Below are 15,436 nucleotides of genomic sequence, written 5' to 3'. Positions count from 1 at the left end.
AACACACCATTTAAATTTCAATATTTTATGCGTATTAAAAAAAACAATGTATAAAGTTAACCATAAAAACAATGACAATAATTCACACACAATTATAAAATGTTATCCTATCCCCAAAGTACCTTATTAATCATTAGAACTTTTTTTTTAAATAGTTGAGTTTCTTTGCAATAAAATAATTCTAGTCTGAGGAATATCATTTGAGCATTTTCCTCTAACAGAAAGAAACGCACATATGTGGAAAGTGCAAAATGGAAAATAAGTTCAAATAAAACGTGTCAAAACACAAATATGCATTAAAGCTACCACTCAGGGGAAGTCATATTGACACAATAAATCCAAAACTGTTCATACTTAATTGTATCAATCAAACCCCTAATTTGTGCCAACATCGCCCTCTGTCGTCCAAACTGTGTATAATTTCCCAACGGCCTAGAACAGACTCTGACGTCACAAAAATATCTACTATACAACGTTTGCACTCAATTTGTACATTCGTATTTTTAGTTGTGTCATAGAAAAGTGTTTTGGAAGAGAATTGAGAAGTCAGTCTTAAGCATCCATTTTGTTTGCATATACACTCTTTTCTTCCAAAGTCCTGAAAGCAGAGATCCTAAGGGTCAGGGTAGTGCTCCGCTGAAGGTGACGATGGGCAGACAGAGGAGCGAGCAGAAGGTCGGGTGCAGGGGCTGAATTCGGGCCGACATTTGGGCCTGCCGCTGCCTCCAATCTGAAGAGCTGTCGGGTTTGGAGCACAGGGAGATGTCGCACCTAAACGGCAGAGAGACAAAAATTCAAGACGAGTGCAATCGTGCCATTTGAGTTCTGATGAGCCATATTGTGATGCCTGTATCCAATTTCACTGGTGCTGTTCTTACCTGATGACACTTTGTAGTACCTTCTTCTCATCCTGGTCTAGACAGACAGCAAAGGTGGTGTCTGCAGCACCGCAGACCTGCACCTTGTCCACCTTCACCTCAGTCAAGCTCAGGTGCTATTCATAAAAGACATGTTATTGTGTAAGCGATTAATTTGTGGGTCACTGTGATGACTCGCTCACCATGTTGTAGCTCTTCTTGCTTTTCCCACTCTGTCTCTTTAGAACCTCGGTCATGCTGAGTTGCAGGCACTCCAGCTGTGAGTCTAACAGTGGTACACATTTAGAACCATATTCTGAGGTTGAAAAGGCTCTGAAAAAAATATATACTTGTTTCTCAACACAACCCACCTAACTCTTCAGGATTCCTGCAGGCTTTAGTCAAGTTGACTGAAGTGCACATTTTCGATTCTCTTCTGCACTGACTCCTCCCACTTATCACGACCTAAGCAGCATAAAAAAAAAATCCTATTAAATCATATATTATATTCTTGATTTTTATCATTTAAAATTATCGTGTTATTTTAATCATATCTTATGGTATTATTATATCGTATTATCCTATAGTAGTATATTAGAACCTATTATTTGGGGCTAAAGTTATATTTAATGAGAGAAAATAGAGAAAAGAGTGATATTAGAAATGCAGGAAGACTTTTTAAAAGGTAAACAACGTACTTGATTGTACATGATGTCAAGCTTTAAAGGCACAGCTTCTCGGTCACCATCGATACCAAACCGTTTGCTGGCCGTGCCTGTGTGAGATGAATTATATTCAGACAGTTGTAAAGAGAAAAACAGAATACTTTCTCTACTATTATCACAAAAAGAGTAAACACGATGATGTAATGTGAAGCATTTTTCATAGCGAACAAAGAATACACACATCTGTAAGCAATGTTCTATTGTTTGTCTACACGTGCTGCTCCACCATTTGTGTTTAGATAGGCCTCCTTTTTAATACTGGGCCTTTTCATAACGATTAGCATGTCAATGGATTTTTAAATGGCGTGTTAACATTCGGCAAACATGTCACTTGATGAGGGTGACTCACGAAGCAAAATAAATCCCACTTTAACACATCAACTTCAGCTCCTTTTACTTCCGCACGCAAATGAGAAGTGTCAGCTATGGTTACAAACACAACGAGACAAATGTTGATCTGCTGAAATTTGCCACATTTGGTTGTCATAACAACCCGTCTTGTATTGAACAACATTATTCTTCCGCTCACCCATAGCCTTGATGGCTCTGGTCCCGGCAGTGTGACCCAACTCGAGGGAATAGACAAACACCTCCGTCCGTCTTTCGCCACTGGCTAACGTCAACTGCGAAACAGCAAAATGGAGTTGAGATGCAAAAGCAGACGCCTCCGATGGATACCTTTTCTCCAGTGCTTCCAGGTTCACGCAAATATTTGATATAAAGTGTCAAACCTCAGCTTGGTAGAGTTGGATCAGAGCCGGCCGTGTTGCGTAACGGCAATAGTAAAGGACCAGATCGGCGAGAATCGGGAGTCGATGTTCATATGAGCTGTCGTACGACTCTGACTCAGTCTTGGATGTTTGCTTTTGGACAGAATGGTTATTTTTAATCAGTGAAGAAGAATAGCATAGAAGCGCAAGAGGTGGTTTGTACCTGACAGACGATATTGGTGGGTAACTTAAGCAGGGTGAGAGTGTTTCTTTGGTACCAGGGATCCAGGATCCCGAGGAGATGGGCCACGTCATTAGTGCTGTCTTCTGTTCCATTAAGATTGACGACCTCCTGTTGAGTAAAAAAGTCTTCAATGACTTAATATTGTAACCAGAACTGTAGGGAGAGTTAAAGACTTCTACTTACATTGATTCCTTGAGATGTGGGAGAAGTGAGACAAGCTGCTGAGTCTCTCTTAACAGGCACAAAGTAGAACTGAATTTTGAAGACTTGGCTGAGACGAGGACGAGCGCTTTCTTTTTGTCTCAGGCTGTTGTAGGCCCGCGCCAACTTGCCGGCGACGTGGTCGGCGCCGAACACCACCACCCTCAGCGTGGCGTTCTGCTCGTCCTGGTCGCAGCTGAGGATGGGTCGCCTTCTGAAGCAAACCTGCCGGACGGTCCGAGAGAACTGAGAACTGAAAACTGACGGAACCTGAGAGGACGACGGCTCGGGACTACGAAGTTGCACGTGGTGAGGTAGCGAGTTGGAACGGATCTCCCGCACTACAGATAAGTCTTTGGATTCCGTGTATCCCAAACTTTTGGCGCGGTTCAGCGACCTCTTGGGCTTCCGGAGGAGGCGGTACAAGTGTTGGCTGAGCCGAGCCGAAGACTTGGCCGGCTTTGGTGAGCCGACGGAGTCGTCGGAATCCTCGAAAAAGTCACTGTCCGCTCCGGAGTTGAACGAGGGAGCGTAAGACTCCGACACAATGGACAAGGTGTCGTGGCCCTCGTCGTCCTCAATGTCCGCCTCGTCCTCATCCTCCTTTGGTTGTTCCCCGGTGGACAAATTTTGCCCCTCGTCCTCCAGAAGGGTGTTTAAGACGTCTGTGGGTATCAAATGAATCCCATTAGCAACCATCTTTTCATTTCCTTAGCAATTACCCTCATTAGTGACCTCTGTGAGGTGGATACAAGACGTGAGATATATACCGTATTTTCCGCACTATAAGGCGCATCTAAAAACCTCCAATTTTCTCAAAAGCTGACAGTGCATCTTATAATCAGGTGCGGCTTACATATGGACCAATATTGAGCCCTTACAGCAGGCCTGACCAAAGTCCGGCCCATATATCTTATATATGGACAAAGTTTTATGATGGGCCGTTCATTGAGGGTGCGCCTTGTAATCCGGTGTGCCTTATAGTGCGGAAAATACGGTATATATATATATATTGATTTTACCAAAGTTATCTTTTTCCCAGTGGAACACGCGACACTTGGCTGTGGGGATTGGGAACGTCTGTAGCATTCCTGTTTGAAAAACACAAATAACTTACAAATCATGACGGTACCATTTTTAAAAAAAATTTGAGTACCATCACGATTCCTTTTGCTGGATGAAGGGATGCTCAGTCTTTCCCTCAGTTCCTCCAGTTCCCGCATCACGTGGTCACGTCCGTCCAGAGGAGAACTCATGGCTGCAGCCGTCTCTAACGCACCACTGACCACGGAGAACATCTCCCTCAGTTCATCGGCTGATTTTGCCTGCACGTTCGGTAACAATATTGAATATTTTATGTCAATGAAGAACAGCGAATTCCCACTTAAAAAAAATAGTATAATAGTATTTGTGTGTGAGAACATACTTGCAAGACTGCGTGAATATCGCAGAGTGGATATTTGGTGCCAAGCGTGGACTGGAAGGCATGTTTGATGAGCGTAATGAAGGTATCTTTTTCCGGGTGCTGAACGCAACTCAGCTGCTCGGCCACTGACACAAAGTCAGCAGGCAACTCGCTCGGGTTCATCAGCAGAACCGTCCTGCGGTCATACGGAATTCGTTCAAATATTATTCACAATCGGACATCGTGTATGTTCATGACAGCAAAAACATACACGGACTTGGAGGATTGACAGCTGAGGTTCAGGTCTTGTTCTTCTCTCACCAGTCTCTGAAAGGAAATCCCTTTGAGCAAGAGAAAGGCACATCAGGACACTATTTTGATATCAACTCACGAACAGAGCCGCCATTTTAAACGCGCACAACATACCCGGCGCCTTGATCTCCAGCTCGAGCGTGGAGAGCAGATGTCGACACACGCCGCAGTACGGTTCGGGCCACGTGAGGAAAATACTGAACACCTCCATAGCGTTCTGGAGTAGCTCCATATCTGGAGGACAGTATGGCGTCTGGCAGACGTTGGAAAAGATTGAGCAAAAGTAGTGCGGACTAGCATGTGGTGAGAAGAACGTGAAGACGTGATGGGTTCTTGGCAGAAAGATTTGTACCTGCAGCAGTGTGGAGGTGAACATGATGGCAAGCGGCGCCACTAGTTGGTAATCACACCTCTCCTGGACCTGTGCACAAGGACACACACTCGCTCACTAGTTGCGAAAGAATTTGTGAGTTTTGCGTTGGACCATCCTAACCTCTTTGGTCTTCCTCAGGATCTGCTGCAAGAGGATGATGGAGTTGTCTGGGTCTCTCTTGACCACTTCCTCCAGGCTCCAGCGGTTCATTGACTGACCCACGGAGCACATCAGCACTGGAACACAACACACACAGCCCATTTGGATTTTTTTTTACGTCTAGATGGCAGTGAAGGAGTTAAGAATGACGTGTGAAACCTAAACACACACTTCTTGTCAGCACCACTTCCTCCCAGATGTTAAGCCACACAACTTCCTCTGACACCTAATTCAAGCATGTTTTTTTGCTTTAAAGAATCTCTTAATCCACAAAACAATTACTACAACGCAAAACAATCCTTCCGAAAAAAAACAAAACAATGACAATTCATTAGATGTTTCCTTCTGGGGATGGGTGGAAATGTGTAAGAATAAATAAATCATCCATTCATTCATTTTCTGTCCCGCTTGTCCCCACGGCAATCACGGGCTTGCTGGAGCCTAACCCAGCCATCATTGGGGGAATCGAACCCGGATCATCTAAACTGTGAGGCGGACGTGCGAACCAGTGCTCGACCGTGGCGGCAAAAAAGAGATAATATAAAAGCCAATTATCTCGCCTGGTACATTTCTAGCTCGGAAATGTTTCAGCTGGTTTTATCATTTTGAGATGTTTAAGATACAAAAGCCAATTGTCAAGCTGTCGATTGCATTTGATACTTCATACAAAAATCTCACAAATACGTTTGCTGGTTTAGAACAAAAGTTCCTGAGTGAGTTCTTACCATCCCAGCGGTGAGCTGCTGTGGGTCTGCATCCCAGCCCATCCAGACATTGGTCCAGAGCGTGACGGATCCTGTCCTCCGTGCAAGAGGTGTGCTGCATGTTGCCTCACGCTCTGCGCACAACAATAATCGTGATTAATTACGGAGATACGATCAAACAGACATTCATCTCTCCTCTGGTAGATGTGCTACTTCCTCACATGACACACAGCAGCACACTGTCAATGTATTGAAAGAGAGAAAAAGGGGATGTTTTTCATTTTGAATCACACGGCAATGCTTGTGCTGCTGTTTTGGTGTGATCGTTCCGGAAGAGAAGAAAAAAAAAATCACGTGAGGTGAAAAACAGCAGTAAAGTTAGCAGTGACAGAGAACGTTTGACAAAAGAAACGTATCGATATGTGTTGATTTTTTTTTTGTATTGTCAATTTTTGTCTATGTGAAGCCCTTTGAGACTGTTTGTGATTTAGGGCTATACAAATAAACTTGACTTGACTTGACTTGATTTTAAACAGCAATGCATTGAGAGACAAGTTCCAAATCATCTTTTTCTTTTGAAACGAATGAAAATGTCATTCATCTGTTCCAAAAGCCGACAGAACTGCCCCCCCCCCCCCAAAGTAGTTTTCAGAGAAAACGTCAAGCAAGCGCATAATTAAATAGAATGCCAAGAAACAATCCCTGCGTGATATGGACACTAGAGGGCAGTATAATAGCCATGCAGACAAAGGACGAAAAGTTTCACAACGCAGTTTCGAGCTCAATAAACTGCAATAAGTTATTCTTGTCGATAAGATATGCCTAAATGTTTGCTTATATGTACATGTAAACAATGACTCCATTATTTAAAAAGTGACTGATTGTTAATAACGTGTCCCTGTTTCACTCATTTAGCAAAATTAGAACAGAGAAAGAAGTACTGCAGTACAGGAAATACTTTGTGGGACGTTTCCATGGCAACACAATACATGGCGCATATGAACAATAGGTCGAAATTGAGAAGCACCAAATACTTCCTTCGGTGTAAAAGAGGATATTGCTTTTTCAAGGTTTTCCATTTTAGACCATTTAAACTTCTCAAATTTCAACACACACACACACACGCACGCACACACACACACACACACACACACACACACACACACACACAAACACACACACACACACACACACACAGTCAGAGAGCGAATGGGCAAAAACTAACACACACGAGGAAGATCAAAATCAAGGTCAAGGGGCGGAGGATAAAAAAAAAAAGATGTGAAATGACGTCAGACATTGACAACATCCAATCAGATTGCTCCGATGTCATGTTACTCAGGCCTATTTACATGGGATGCGGAGAAACAAATTATTTTCAATCACTAACACGAATTGAAAGCAAACATGGCTATACGCCCTTGTATTATTTATTTTGTAGAATGTCGCAACTGTGCGATGACTACGAGAACATTTCACAAGAGGATGCTGTCTGTCCCTTGGTGTCAACAGGGTTACTTCCCTTTTGTTGTTTTTTGGAACAAATGATGCATGGGTCATAATATTTAGAGAAATTTAGAAAGTGTATCGAATGGCGCATTTTCACGGCGATTGTTCTCCTTGAGGTGACAGCCGATCAGGCTTTTTGCTTCTTCGTGCTCACTACAAATATGAAAGCATTTCCTATGAAAATCCTCGATGGACATTCATGGTCAATGTAATCTTGTAAAGGTGGTCTTAGCCTGAGCAGAGCGGCCAATGGCGTGGAACTCTTCTTTCAAAGCTGGCACCTTCACCTGTGCTTCTTTCTCATGCCCCTCCCCTCAATGGCTTCCTCCTCCATCGCTTCACATCTGACGGTCCCATTACCAACTGCTTCCTGACGGGAAGCGCGACTTCCCATGTTCAGCTGAGGAAGCAGGTGCCTCCCCATTGTTGTGGTGTGATCCAACGCTCAGGTTTACTCCCACAGACTAAAGGAGGACAGAAGAGGGACCAACAGGGAGCTTCCTTGAGATTGAAAGACTTCAATCTTACATAGCGATACTTCAATTCACCGTATGATGGATGGCGTCCACCGAGCTGCCGATTGGAAAACGATACCTCCCGGAGGGGAAAAAAAAAAAAGGAAACCTTTTAACCCAATAGATCAATCGCAAGGTCAGGCAGTTGCTGAACGTTTGCACCCGCACCTGTGATCCAACTTGCGTATGTGTCTGTGAGGAGCCTCTCACGACATCAATTTGTTCTGACTGCACGCTTCCTGTAGGACGGTGTAATGGTCCGGCGTCCAAATACTTTTGTCTACACAATTGCATCCGTCTAAATGTCGTCCTCTACGACAATCGAGCTATGTCTCAACAACTTGTGTCGAAGATGGAGACATCATTTCTAAGAGAAATGGATGATTCCCTTCCTGAGGCTGAGTCGGAAGCATCTGTCGTCATGGGCCAACCGTTGCAGTACGCAAAGTTTTTGAAAAGGCGCCGACCGCGCAGCAATCTCCGTATGACTGCACGACGTTGAAAAGCCGTCTTACGTATGGAATGACAAAATAGTCTATATTTATTGAGCGCTGTTATATTGTTTGCCTACATGTGCTGCTCCACCCTTCGTGTTCATTGAGAACTCACCCTGGTCGAGAAGTATTTTTAGTATCTGCGGGCGTACTAAACGGGCATCAAAAAGGTTGGCATCTATCAGAATCAAACCACGACAACCCAAAACTCCATTCACAGCCCCACATAGAGCAAAAACATTTTCAGGGCCATCGAAAGTCGGTGTTCAATCTCCGCTTTGAGTATGCTTCTATCTAGAAACTTGCTTGTCTGCGTTCAGTTGTTGGAGCTTGTTGGATTGGTGCAGCCGAGTTTTACTACAAGTGCTTTCTCAAGTTGAAAACAACACACGAGTCCGCGTCGTGCCATTCCAAATAAAACACGTACGCGCGTCTCCTTGGACCCGGCCGGCCATCCTGATTGATTGATTAACTGATTGATTGATTGATTGATTGATTGATTGATTGATTGATTATACTTACATATCTAAAACATAAAAAGATTTAAAAAATTAAAAAACAATACTTTAAAGTGCCATATATAAGTCCGTAGAACAAACAATAAACCGACAAACTGAAAAAGAAAAAACAAATCAATAAAGAATGCTTGAAAAGGAGTAGGGGGAAGCTTGGCTTTTTAGGTTCCTACCCCTTTCTCATTTTATCCATTCAAGCGATAAATCTACAAGAGAACACAAGTAGACAGATATCCTTCCAAAGTTATTTTTCCGTTTCATTTATGCTTCTGTGGAGTCATGTAGTATTTTTAGTCCTTGTACCCGCCAATCAACATCTTTTTGTACGTTTTAAACTGGTGAATATTTGGACTTTGCTCAGACTGTTCCAAAGTTTGAGCCCGGCCGGTTCTAGTTATAGCGAAGCTTTGGATCTTACCTGCAGCCTAGTGTCCGGCATCCATCACGCGCGGCGAGCGTCTCAGAAGAGTGCCAGCCAGACGGAGGCTCCCGAGAAGGGGCTCCAGCTCAGTAGAAGAAACAGGCGCGAGCGGCCGCTCTCTGCTCCGTCGCACAAACGGGAAGAAGCATACTGCACGAGCGAGATGCATGCGAGCACAAAGAGGAAGGCTGACACTCATTTTGAAAGGATGCAGTGAGTGAGTGAGTGAGTGAGTGAGTGAGTGAGTGAGTGAGTGAGTGAGTGAGTGAGTGAGTGAGTGAGTGAGTGAGTGAGTGAGTGAGTGAGTCATCTGCTTGACGGCTTTCTTGCACACACCTACCTGATTGCTTGCTTTTGTTCACCGTTTCAAGTAATGCTGAATGAAAACTTCGGAGAACTTGAAATGACATTGGCAGTCTTTTTTCCCTTTGGTCCCACTTAGAAATACAATTACAGCAAAGTCAGTGGTCAAGGCGCAAGACAAATGTTAACCTTTGTTTTGCCAGGATAAAAGTGAAGACAATTTGAAGGAAGATCTGGATTCGCAGAATCGAAATTCAACTTCACCCCTCACCATTTATGAATGAGCTCATTCAGAACAAACAAGGATTGAGTGATCATTTTATTGATTATTGGGGGGGGGGGGGAGAGAACAATAAGCAAAAGAAGCATTATCAATCGAAAGCAAAATGCGCATAGAGTGGCAAACCTAAGCCGAAAATGAATGATTGAATGCGCCGCCAGCGAGTGGCAAAGGTAAGCTTAATCAACGACTAAATACGCCCGCCTAGTGGCAAAACTCAACTAAATGCACCTACAGTGGTAAATGTAAGCTTAATCAATGACTAAATGCGCCTATAGTGGCTAATCAATGGCAGAATGCATGCAGTGGCTGGCGCTCACTTTTTCTGCCTCCACCTTCGGCTTGCTGTCTTCTAGGCGGCCAGCTGAAGCAGCAGATGCACCAGGGTGACCGTCACCAGCAGAGCAGGTGAGTAGGACAGGACGCTGCCGCTCCCGCCGGAGTTGTCGTGCACAACAACTGTGTCAGTGGTACTGCCGCGGCCGCCGCCGCCCGTAGTTGTCGGCTTTTTGGTGGTGCCGCCGCCGCTGCCGCCGCTGCCGCCCTCATTGGTGCCTTTCGGATATGAATGGGAGAATGGCAATTGGAAAAGGTCAGCTGGCAACGTTTGAACTTGCCGCACACTTTTGCGCGCAGTACTGCGAGAGCAGTTTGTAAAACAAAAAGTGCTGCTGACTGGGCTTGCTTATTGGTTGGTTTCCACTGCCAATGAAACGCAAAATGTTCTCGGGTCAAAGCTTTTCGGGTCTCGTACCACCGAGTGGATTGTGCAACATCAAACTCACTCGGAAAGCTGACAGCGAAGGTCTCTTTGGTGTCGGTGTTGTCGTAGGCGGCCGTGTAGGTTCCCGCGTCGTCTGCTTCCAGGTTGGTGATCCTCAGCGCAATGTCATCTGTTCCGCTTTTGACGTATTTGCCACCGCTAACAGGAGTCCCGCTCTTATCCCAGACGACTTTTTTGGTAGCTGTGCTTCCGACTTTCAAGATGAGGTCTTTGTTCAGGGTTCCCACGCACGCCTGGGGTGAGCTGCTGCTGCCCGTGCAGATTGTCGCCACTGCCAGCACAAGAAAAAAAAGCACAAGTGACCAAAGGGGAAAGAAATGGTGCACAAGAAGTGGCAAGCGGCTTTCCAAACCTTGGACGGTGAACACTTCTGTATTTGTGAGGCCGCCCCCGGAGGCCGTATACTCTCCCTCGTCGTCGGCCTCCAGGTCCTTGATCGTCAGGGGAACATTATTGGTACCCATGGTGTACTTTGTTCCAGGATTAATGGGAATCTCTCCCTTCTTCCAGGTGACTTCGCCTGTAGCAGTGGTTGAGATCTTCAATTCGAGCTCTCCACCCGGCTTGCCCTTGCATGTCACCTTTCCAGACTGTTTGCCGTCGCAGACTGGTACCACTGCCAGCACAAGAAAAGCAGAATCACTCACTCTGAGCAAAGACGGTGGCACTAACTAAGTGGAAAAAGGCGCCGAGATGTTTTGCTATTTTGGTCAAACTTTGGACAAATCAGTTTTTTTCTCCAACTTTTCTCCTGAGCGTAAGAGAATTTTGCAAACGCAGTTTCCCTGTGTGGAGTGTGTGCGTGTTGTCCCTGTGCGCGCGCACATTCTAAAAACATGTGTGTGCCCTGTGCGAAGGAAATGGTGCGCAAGAAGCTTTTTTGTGTGGCCAGCGGCTTTCCTGCAACATCTAACCTTGGACCTGGAAGTTTTCGGCTGGTGTTACGCCGGCCGTGTAGGTTCCCTCGTCGCCTTCTGCCAGGTTCAGGATCGTCAGTATTTTGCTGTTGTCAGAATCCAACTCATACTTTCCAGTTTCTGCCGTAATTGTAGTAGTTCCTTTCTTCCATTCGACAGGAGTGCTAACTGTTCCTCCGATTGTCAATTTGACTTTTTTGTCCTTCTTAAGCTTGCACGTCACAGTTTTGCTATTGTCGCCCGTGCAATCTTCAGTTGTCTGCACCGCTGTCTCTGTCAGCAGCACTAGAAAAGCAGAAGAGGGCAAAGTGTATCATCACTCACTCTGGTCTGGTCTGGTCTGTGTGCAAAGTACACATTTGAGGAAAGACTGTTAAGACGCTATTTGCCCTTTTCATTTCTGAATATTCATTTAGCCATTGTCAATTGTTCTTTACTTTTTTGTTTGCGAGAGAAAAAGATGAAACTGCACTGGCCCCAAACTGTAATCCGCTATTAATAAGAATAAATTCAATTCGCCCTTCTTGTTTGCTTCCATGACTGGTTTGAAATGTTTTGTTTTAAACAAGTTTTCTTTTGAAACAAAGGTTAACATTGTGATCCTCCCACCCCCCTCGGCCCGCGCAACGCCATGTCCCGTTTGTAAATGCTAAATATTCCCTTTGTTATTTGAATTTGAGAACGAAAATCTCAATTTATTCTTTATAGTTTATACCGTTTGCAATTAAAGTTTCTATGAGTGGTGTTAAATGTTTTGTTTGAAATAAACTTTCTCTGAAACCAAGCTGATGTGTTTTATTATATTGAAAAACGTCATGTTCTGTTTGAAAATGTGATGATTTCCTGTTTAAAAAAAGTCCGAATTTATTCTTTATAATGTACACGGTTTGCAGTGAAAGTGGTTTTGAATGTTTTGTTTTAAATAGGCTCTCTTCGAAACCAAGATAACATTTTGTTCATATTCAGAAAATGCCATGTTTTGTTTGAAAATGCAAAATGTGATCCCCTTTGTACAAAGAAATCTCTTTTTTTTTTCCTAACAGTGTATACGGTTTGCAATCAAAGTGGTGTTTTTTTAAATAGGCTTTCTTTGAAACCAAGCTAACATTTTAAACAAAGTCATGATCGGTTTGAAAATGGAAACTGATTACCTTTATTGTTTAAAAAATGTAGACGGCCGATTTGCAATGAAAGTGCTTTTAAATCTTTTGTTTTAAATGGACTTTCTTTGAAGCCGAGGCAACACTTGGTGATTAGCTATAGTCCCATGTTCCGTTTGAAAATGCAAAATGTGATTCCCTTTGTTTAAAAAAATAAAATAATCTGAATTTATTCTTAACAGTGGATACCGTTTGCAATGAAAGTTTCCATGAGTGGTTTTGAATGTTTTTTTTTTTAAAGGCTTTCTTTGAAATCAAGGTAACGTATTTTGATTAACTATATTAAAAAACCCACCACGTTCAGTTTCAAAATGCAAAATGTGATTCCTTTAACTGTTGGGGAAAACAAGTCTGAATTCATTCTTTTTAGAGTATACCGTTTGCAGAAAAGTTTTTTTTTTTTAAATAAGCTTTCTTTGAAATTAAGGAAACGTGTTATCTCTATTCAAAAAGCGCCACATTCTGTTTAAGAATGCAACACTGATTTCAATTTGTTAACAAAAATCAAAATGTATTCTTTATCGTGTATAAGTGAAGTGGCAGAGAAAAAGCAAGGCACACACACACACAACAAAAGCGTCGTCTCTCTCCTAAGTCCAGTTTTATTCATGCGCCTAAAGCTTGCGCAAAATGGTTAGCAACATAGCAATTGAATTCAACGCCCTTACCTTGCCCGAATTGCTGGCTGAACACGAGCACCAAGCACAGGAGCTTGGAGAAGTTCATCTTCTTTCGAGGATGACTAGGAAGCGAGGGAGCGTTCGGACCTGCTGGAGCTGCTGCTGGAGCCGCGTGAAGAGGTGCGAGCAGGCCAGTCCACTGAACCAAACGAGCCGTAAGAACTCAGCGAGCGAGCGAGCTATAAAGCGCTCAATCGGCGTCATCTTCAATGGCGCTTGGAAAGTTTGCACATTTGTTGCTCGTTCATTGGCTGCATTTGGGAACTTTATGACGAGTGCGTGCGCGCTACACGTACGCAAAAGCTGCTGCGCAGCCTTACATAACCCCCTTTGTCTTACGCCATACAGCTCCTTTAAGTCTTTACGAAATGTCATAACTGTTGCCTATCCGAGTCACGACGAGCGGCACTTTATGTCCTTTCACAAGTCTTTTCGATTCTTTTCCAACTCCACTGAACAGATACACAGCCGTCTCCTCGACATTCGAGTGCCCCTTATCGCGGTGGCGCCTTTTGTGGCAGTAGTAGGAATCCTCGCTCCCGAAAAGACATCCAACCTAATTAAGAAATAACTAAAAAAAATCCCAATGACGACGATTGTGGAGACACACATAGACCATAAAGGAATGGCACGTCACTGAAATAGCCTCTATGGGTTGGTTCACTTGCGTACCATTGGTGGCATGGCTTGTTTTTCTTTCGTGAGATGTGGACCTCTTAAGCCCTCCATCATTTGGACTCGATTGCGTAAGCGATGCGCAGGCCGTTATAATCCTGGAAAACAAAACAAAACAAAATAAATTTTGTGGGGATTCAATACGGTTTTGTTCTTCCCACTGATTTTGAAGCATGATTGTTGTTGACTAAGAGCAGGCTAACTAAAATGGGGAGTAGATAGATGGGGGGGCTGAGAACGGGGTGCTTGGTGACGTCATCAGTGCAAATGAAGAGGCGTCCACGGCACCCGTTTATTTACGCCATTTTGGGTGCAGAATGACGCTCCCTTGTCCATCGTCACACAGAAAGAGGCTTTTCCTGCATGCTTTGTTGCCTTTATTTTTAATTTTTTTATTAAACGTGCCTTCAAAAATACAGTTTGTGACAAGAATGGCTAACACATAAAAAACACACAGTAACGCTGTACAATAGCAAATAAAAAGCAATAAAAATGATCATAAAAATAGCATCAACATAGAATTAAAACCAAAATAAGATAGAGCTTTTCACGTAACATATAACTGCCACTCACACCGACAAGATGAATAGAACTTATGTTTTATAAATCTTTATTTCTATCTAGCTTTCTATCTAGCTTTCTATCCATCTTTCTATCCATCTTTCTATCCATCTATCCATCCATCTTTCTATCCATCTATCCATCCATCTATCCATCCATCTATCCATCCATCTATCCATCCATCCATCCATCCATCCATCCATCCATCCATCCATCCATCCATCCATCCATCCATCCATCCATCCATCCATCCATCTATCCATCTATCCATCTATCCATCTATCTATCTATCTATCTATCTATCTATCTATCTATCTATCTATCTATCTATCTATCTATCTATCTATCTATCTATCTATCTAAAAAAAAAGGTATTTGGTCAACCATCAATTGCGCAAGTTCACTTAAAAGATGCGAGATGCCTGAAGCTTCGTTTCAGAGGCTGTTCTGTCGTTCGGCCAGTTGATCGCTAGATGTCACTACTACGCTGCAATCCACCAATATGTTATCTGCATGCAGTTGCTCTGCATGGCAATCAGGGACGCTTAAACAGGCAGCCACATGCTCCGTTCATCGTATAAAAACTAAAACAGATGATTAAGGTAAATTTGTCTCAGGACAAAATAAAACTGCACACGATGCATTCATTAAAAGCTCGCCTATGACCAAAAAAAAAAAATCTAAAAAGTTGCTAATACATTTTCCTGTCCATAAAACATACAACATATCGACAGTAAATTCATTTAAAAGTGTCTTTATGACCCCCCTGTAATGTACTACAAAAAGTAACAAAAGTAGCCTTTACATGGTAATTAATTTTCAGACATAAGACAGCTTTAATTTTGCCATGACTATAAATCACATATTTTCTGGATTATATGGACAGACAAATAGAAATGTGATTCACAAAAAGTCCCCCCCACACACACACA

The 15,436-nt window shown here is 43.3% G+C and overlaps 2 protein-coding genes across 4 annotated transcripts; both read right to left on the bottom strand.

Annotated features, from left to right (window-relative positions):
• Window positions 1–9: 9 nt before the first annotated feature.
• pik3r5 (phosphoinositide-3-kinase, regulatory subunit 5) lies at window positions 10–9,319 on the bottom strand. 3 transcript variants are annotated; one of them, XM_088374572.1, is made up of 19 exons: window positions 9,142–9,319; window positions 7,487–7,663; window positions 5,712–5,824; window positions 4,948–5,063; window positions 4,807–4,875; window positions 4,569–4,707; window positions 4,414–4,483; window positions 4,164–4,338; window positions 3,894–4,062; window positions 3,760–3,828; window positions 2,720–3,402; window positions 2,516–2,644; window positions 2,314–2,445; window positions 2,112–2,205; window positions 1,556–1,632; window positions 1,229–1,322; window positions 1,061–1,143; window positions 879–994; window positions 10–771 (listed from the first exon to the last, which is right to left on the bottom strand). In XM_088374572.1, the coding sequence occupies exons 3-19, from the start codon at window positions 5,809–5,811 to the stop codon at window positions 621–623; spliced, it is 2,466 nt and encodes an 821-aa protein (XP_088230698.1). In that variant the 5' UTR covers window positions 5,812–5,824; window positions 7,487–7,663; window positions 9,142–9,319; the 3' UTR covers window positions 10–620. The 3 variants fall into 3 exon arrangements, with proteins under 3 accessions (XP_088230698.1, XP_088230696.1, XP_088230697.1); XM_088374570.1 differs by lacking the exon at window positions 7,487–7,663; XM_088374571.1 differs by lacking the exons at window positions 7,487–7,663; window positions 9,142–9,319 and adding an exon at window positions 5,912–6,053.
• A 434-nt stretch (window positions 9,320–9,753) lies between these two features.
• LOC148399515 (hemicentin-1-like) lies at window positions 9,754–13,454 on the bottom strand. The gene is made up of 5 exons (XM_088374582.1): window positions 13,257–13,454; window positions 11,426–11,713; window positions 10,864–11,127; window positions 10,513–10,782; window positions 9,754–10,282 (listed from the first exon to the last, which is right to left on the bottom strand). The coding sequence occupies exons 1-5, from the start codon at window positions 13,312–13,314 to the stop codon at window positions 10,080–10,082; spliced, it is 1,083 nt and encodes a 360-aa protein (XP_088230708.1). The 5' UTR covers window positions 13,315–13,454; the 3' UTR covers window positions 9,754–10,079.
• Window positions 13,455–15,436: the final 1,982 nt, after the last annotated feature.

The sequence above is a fragment of the Syngnathus floridae genome, chromosome 4, assembly GCF_059516105.1.
Source record: "Syngnathus floridae isolate MCC-2025c chromosome 4, RoL_Sflo_1.0, whole genome shotgun sequence".
NCBI lineage: Eukaryota > Metazoa > Chordata > Actinopteri > Syngnathiformes > Syngnathidae > Syngnathus > Syngnathus floridae.
The sequence above is the reverse complement of the archived record's forward strand: the minus strand, read 5'-3'. Positions and strand labels throughout refer to the sequence as shown.

Bases quoted from the DNA above. Each gene is read 5' to 3' on its own strand.
- pik3r5 (XM_088374572.1), bottom strand. From the start codon at position 5,811: ATGCAGCACACCTCTTGCACGGAGGACAGGATCCGTCACGCTCTGGAC. The intron at 5,064-5,711 runs GTAAGAACTCAC...GTTGTGTTCCAG, and splicing joins AGCAGCTCACCGCTGGGATG to TGCTGATGTGCTCCGTGGGT. The intron at 1,633-2,111 runs GTGAGCGGAAGA...CATCTCACACAG, and splicing joins CAGAGCCATCAAGGCTATGG to GCACGGCCAGCAAACGGTTT.
- LOC148399515 (XM_088374582.1), bottom strand. From the start codon at position 13,314: ATGAACTTCTCCAAGCTCCTGTGCTTGGTGCTCGTGTTCAGCCAGCAA. The intron at 11,128-11,425 runs GTTAGATGTTGC...TTGTGCTGGCAG, and splicing joins CGAAAACTTCCAGGTCCAAG to TGGTACCAGTCTGCGACGGC. The intron at 10,283-10,512 runs GTGAGTTTGATG...CATATCCGAAAG, and splicing joins CTTCGCTGTCAGCTTTCCGA to GCACCAATGAGGGCGGCAGC.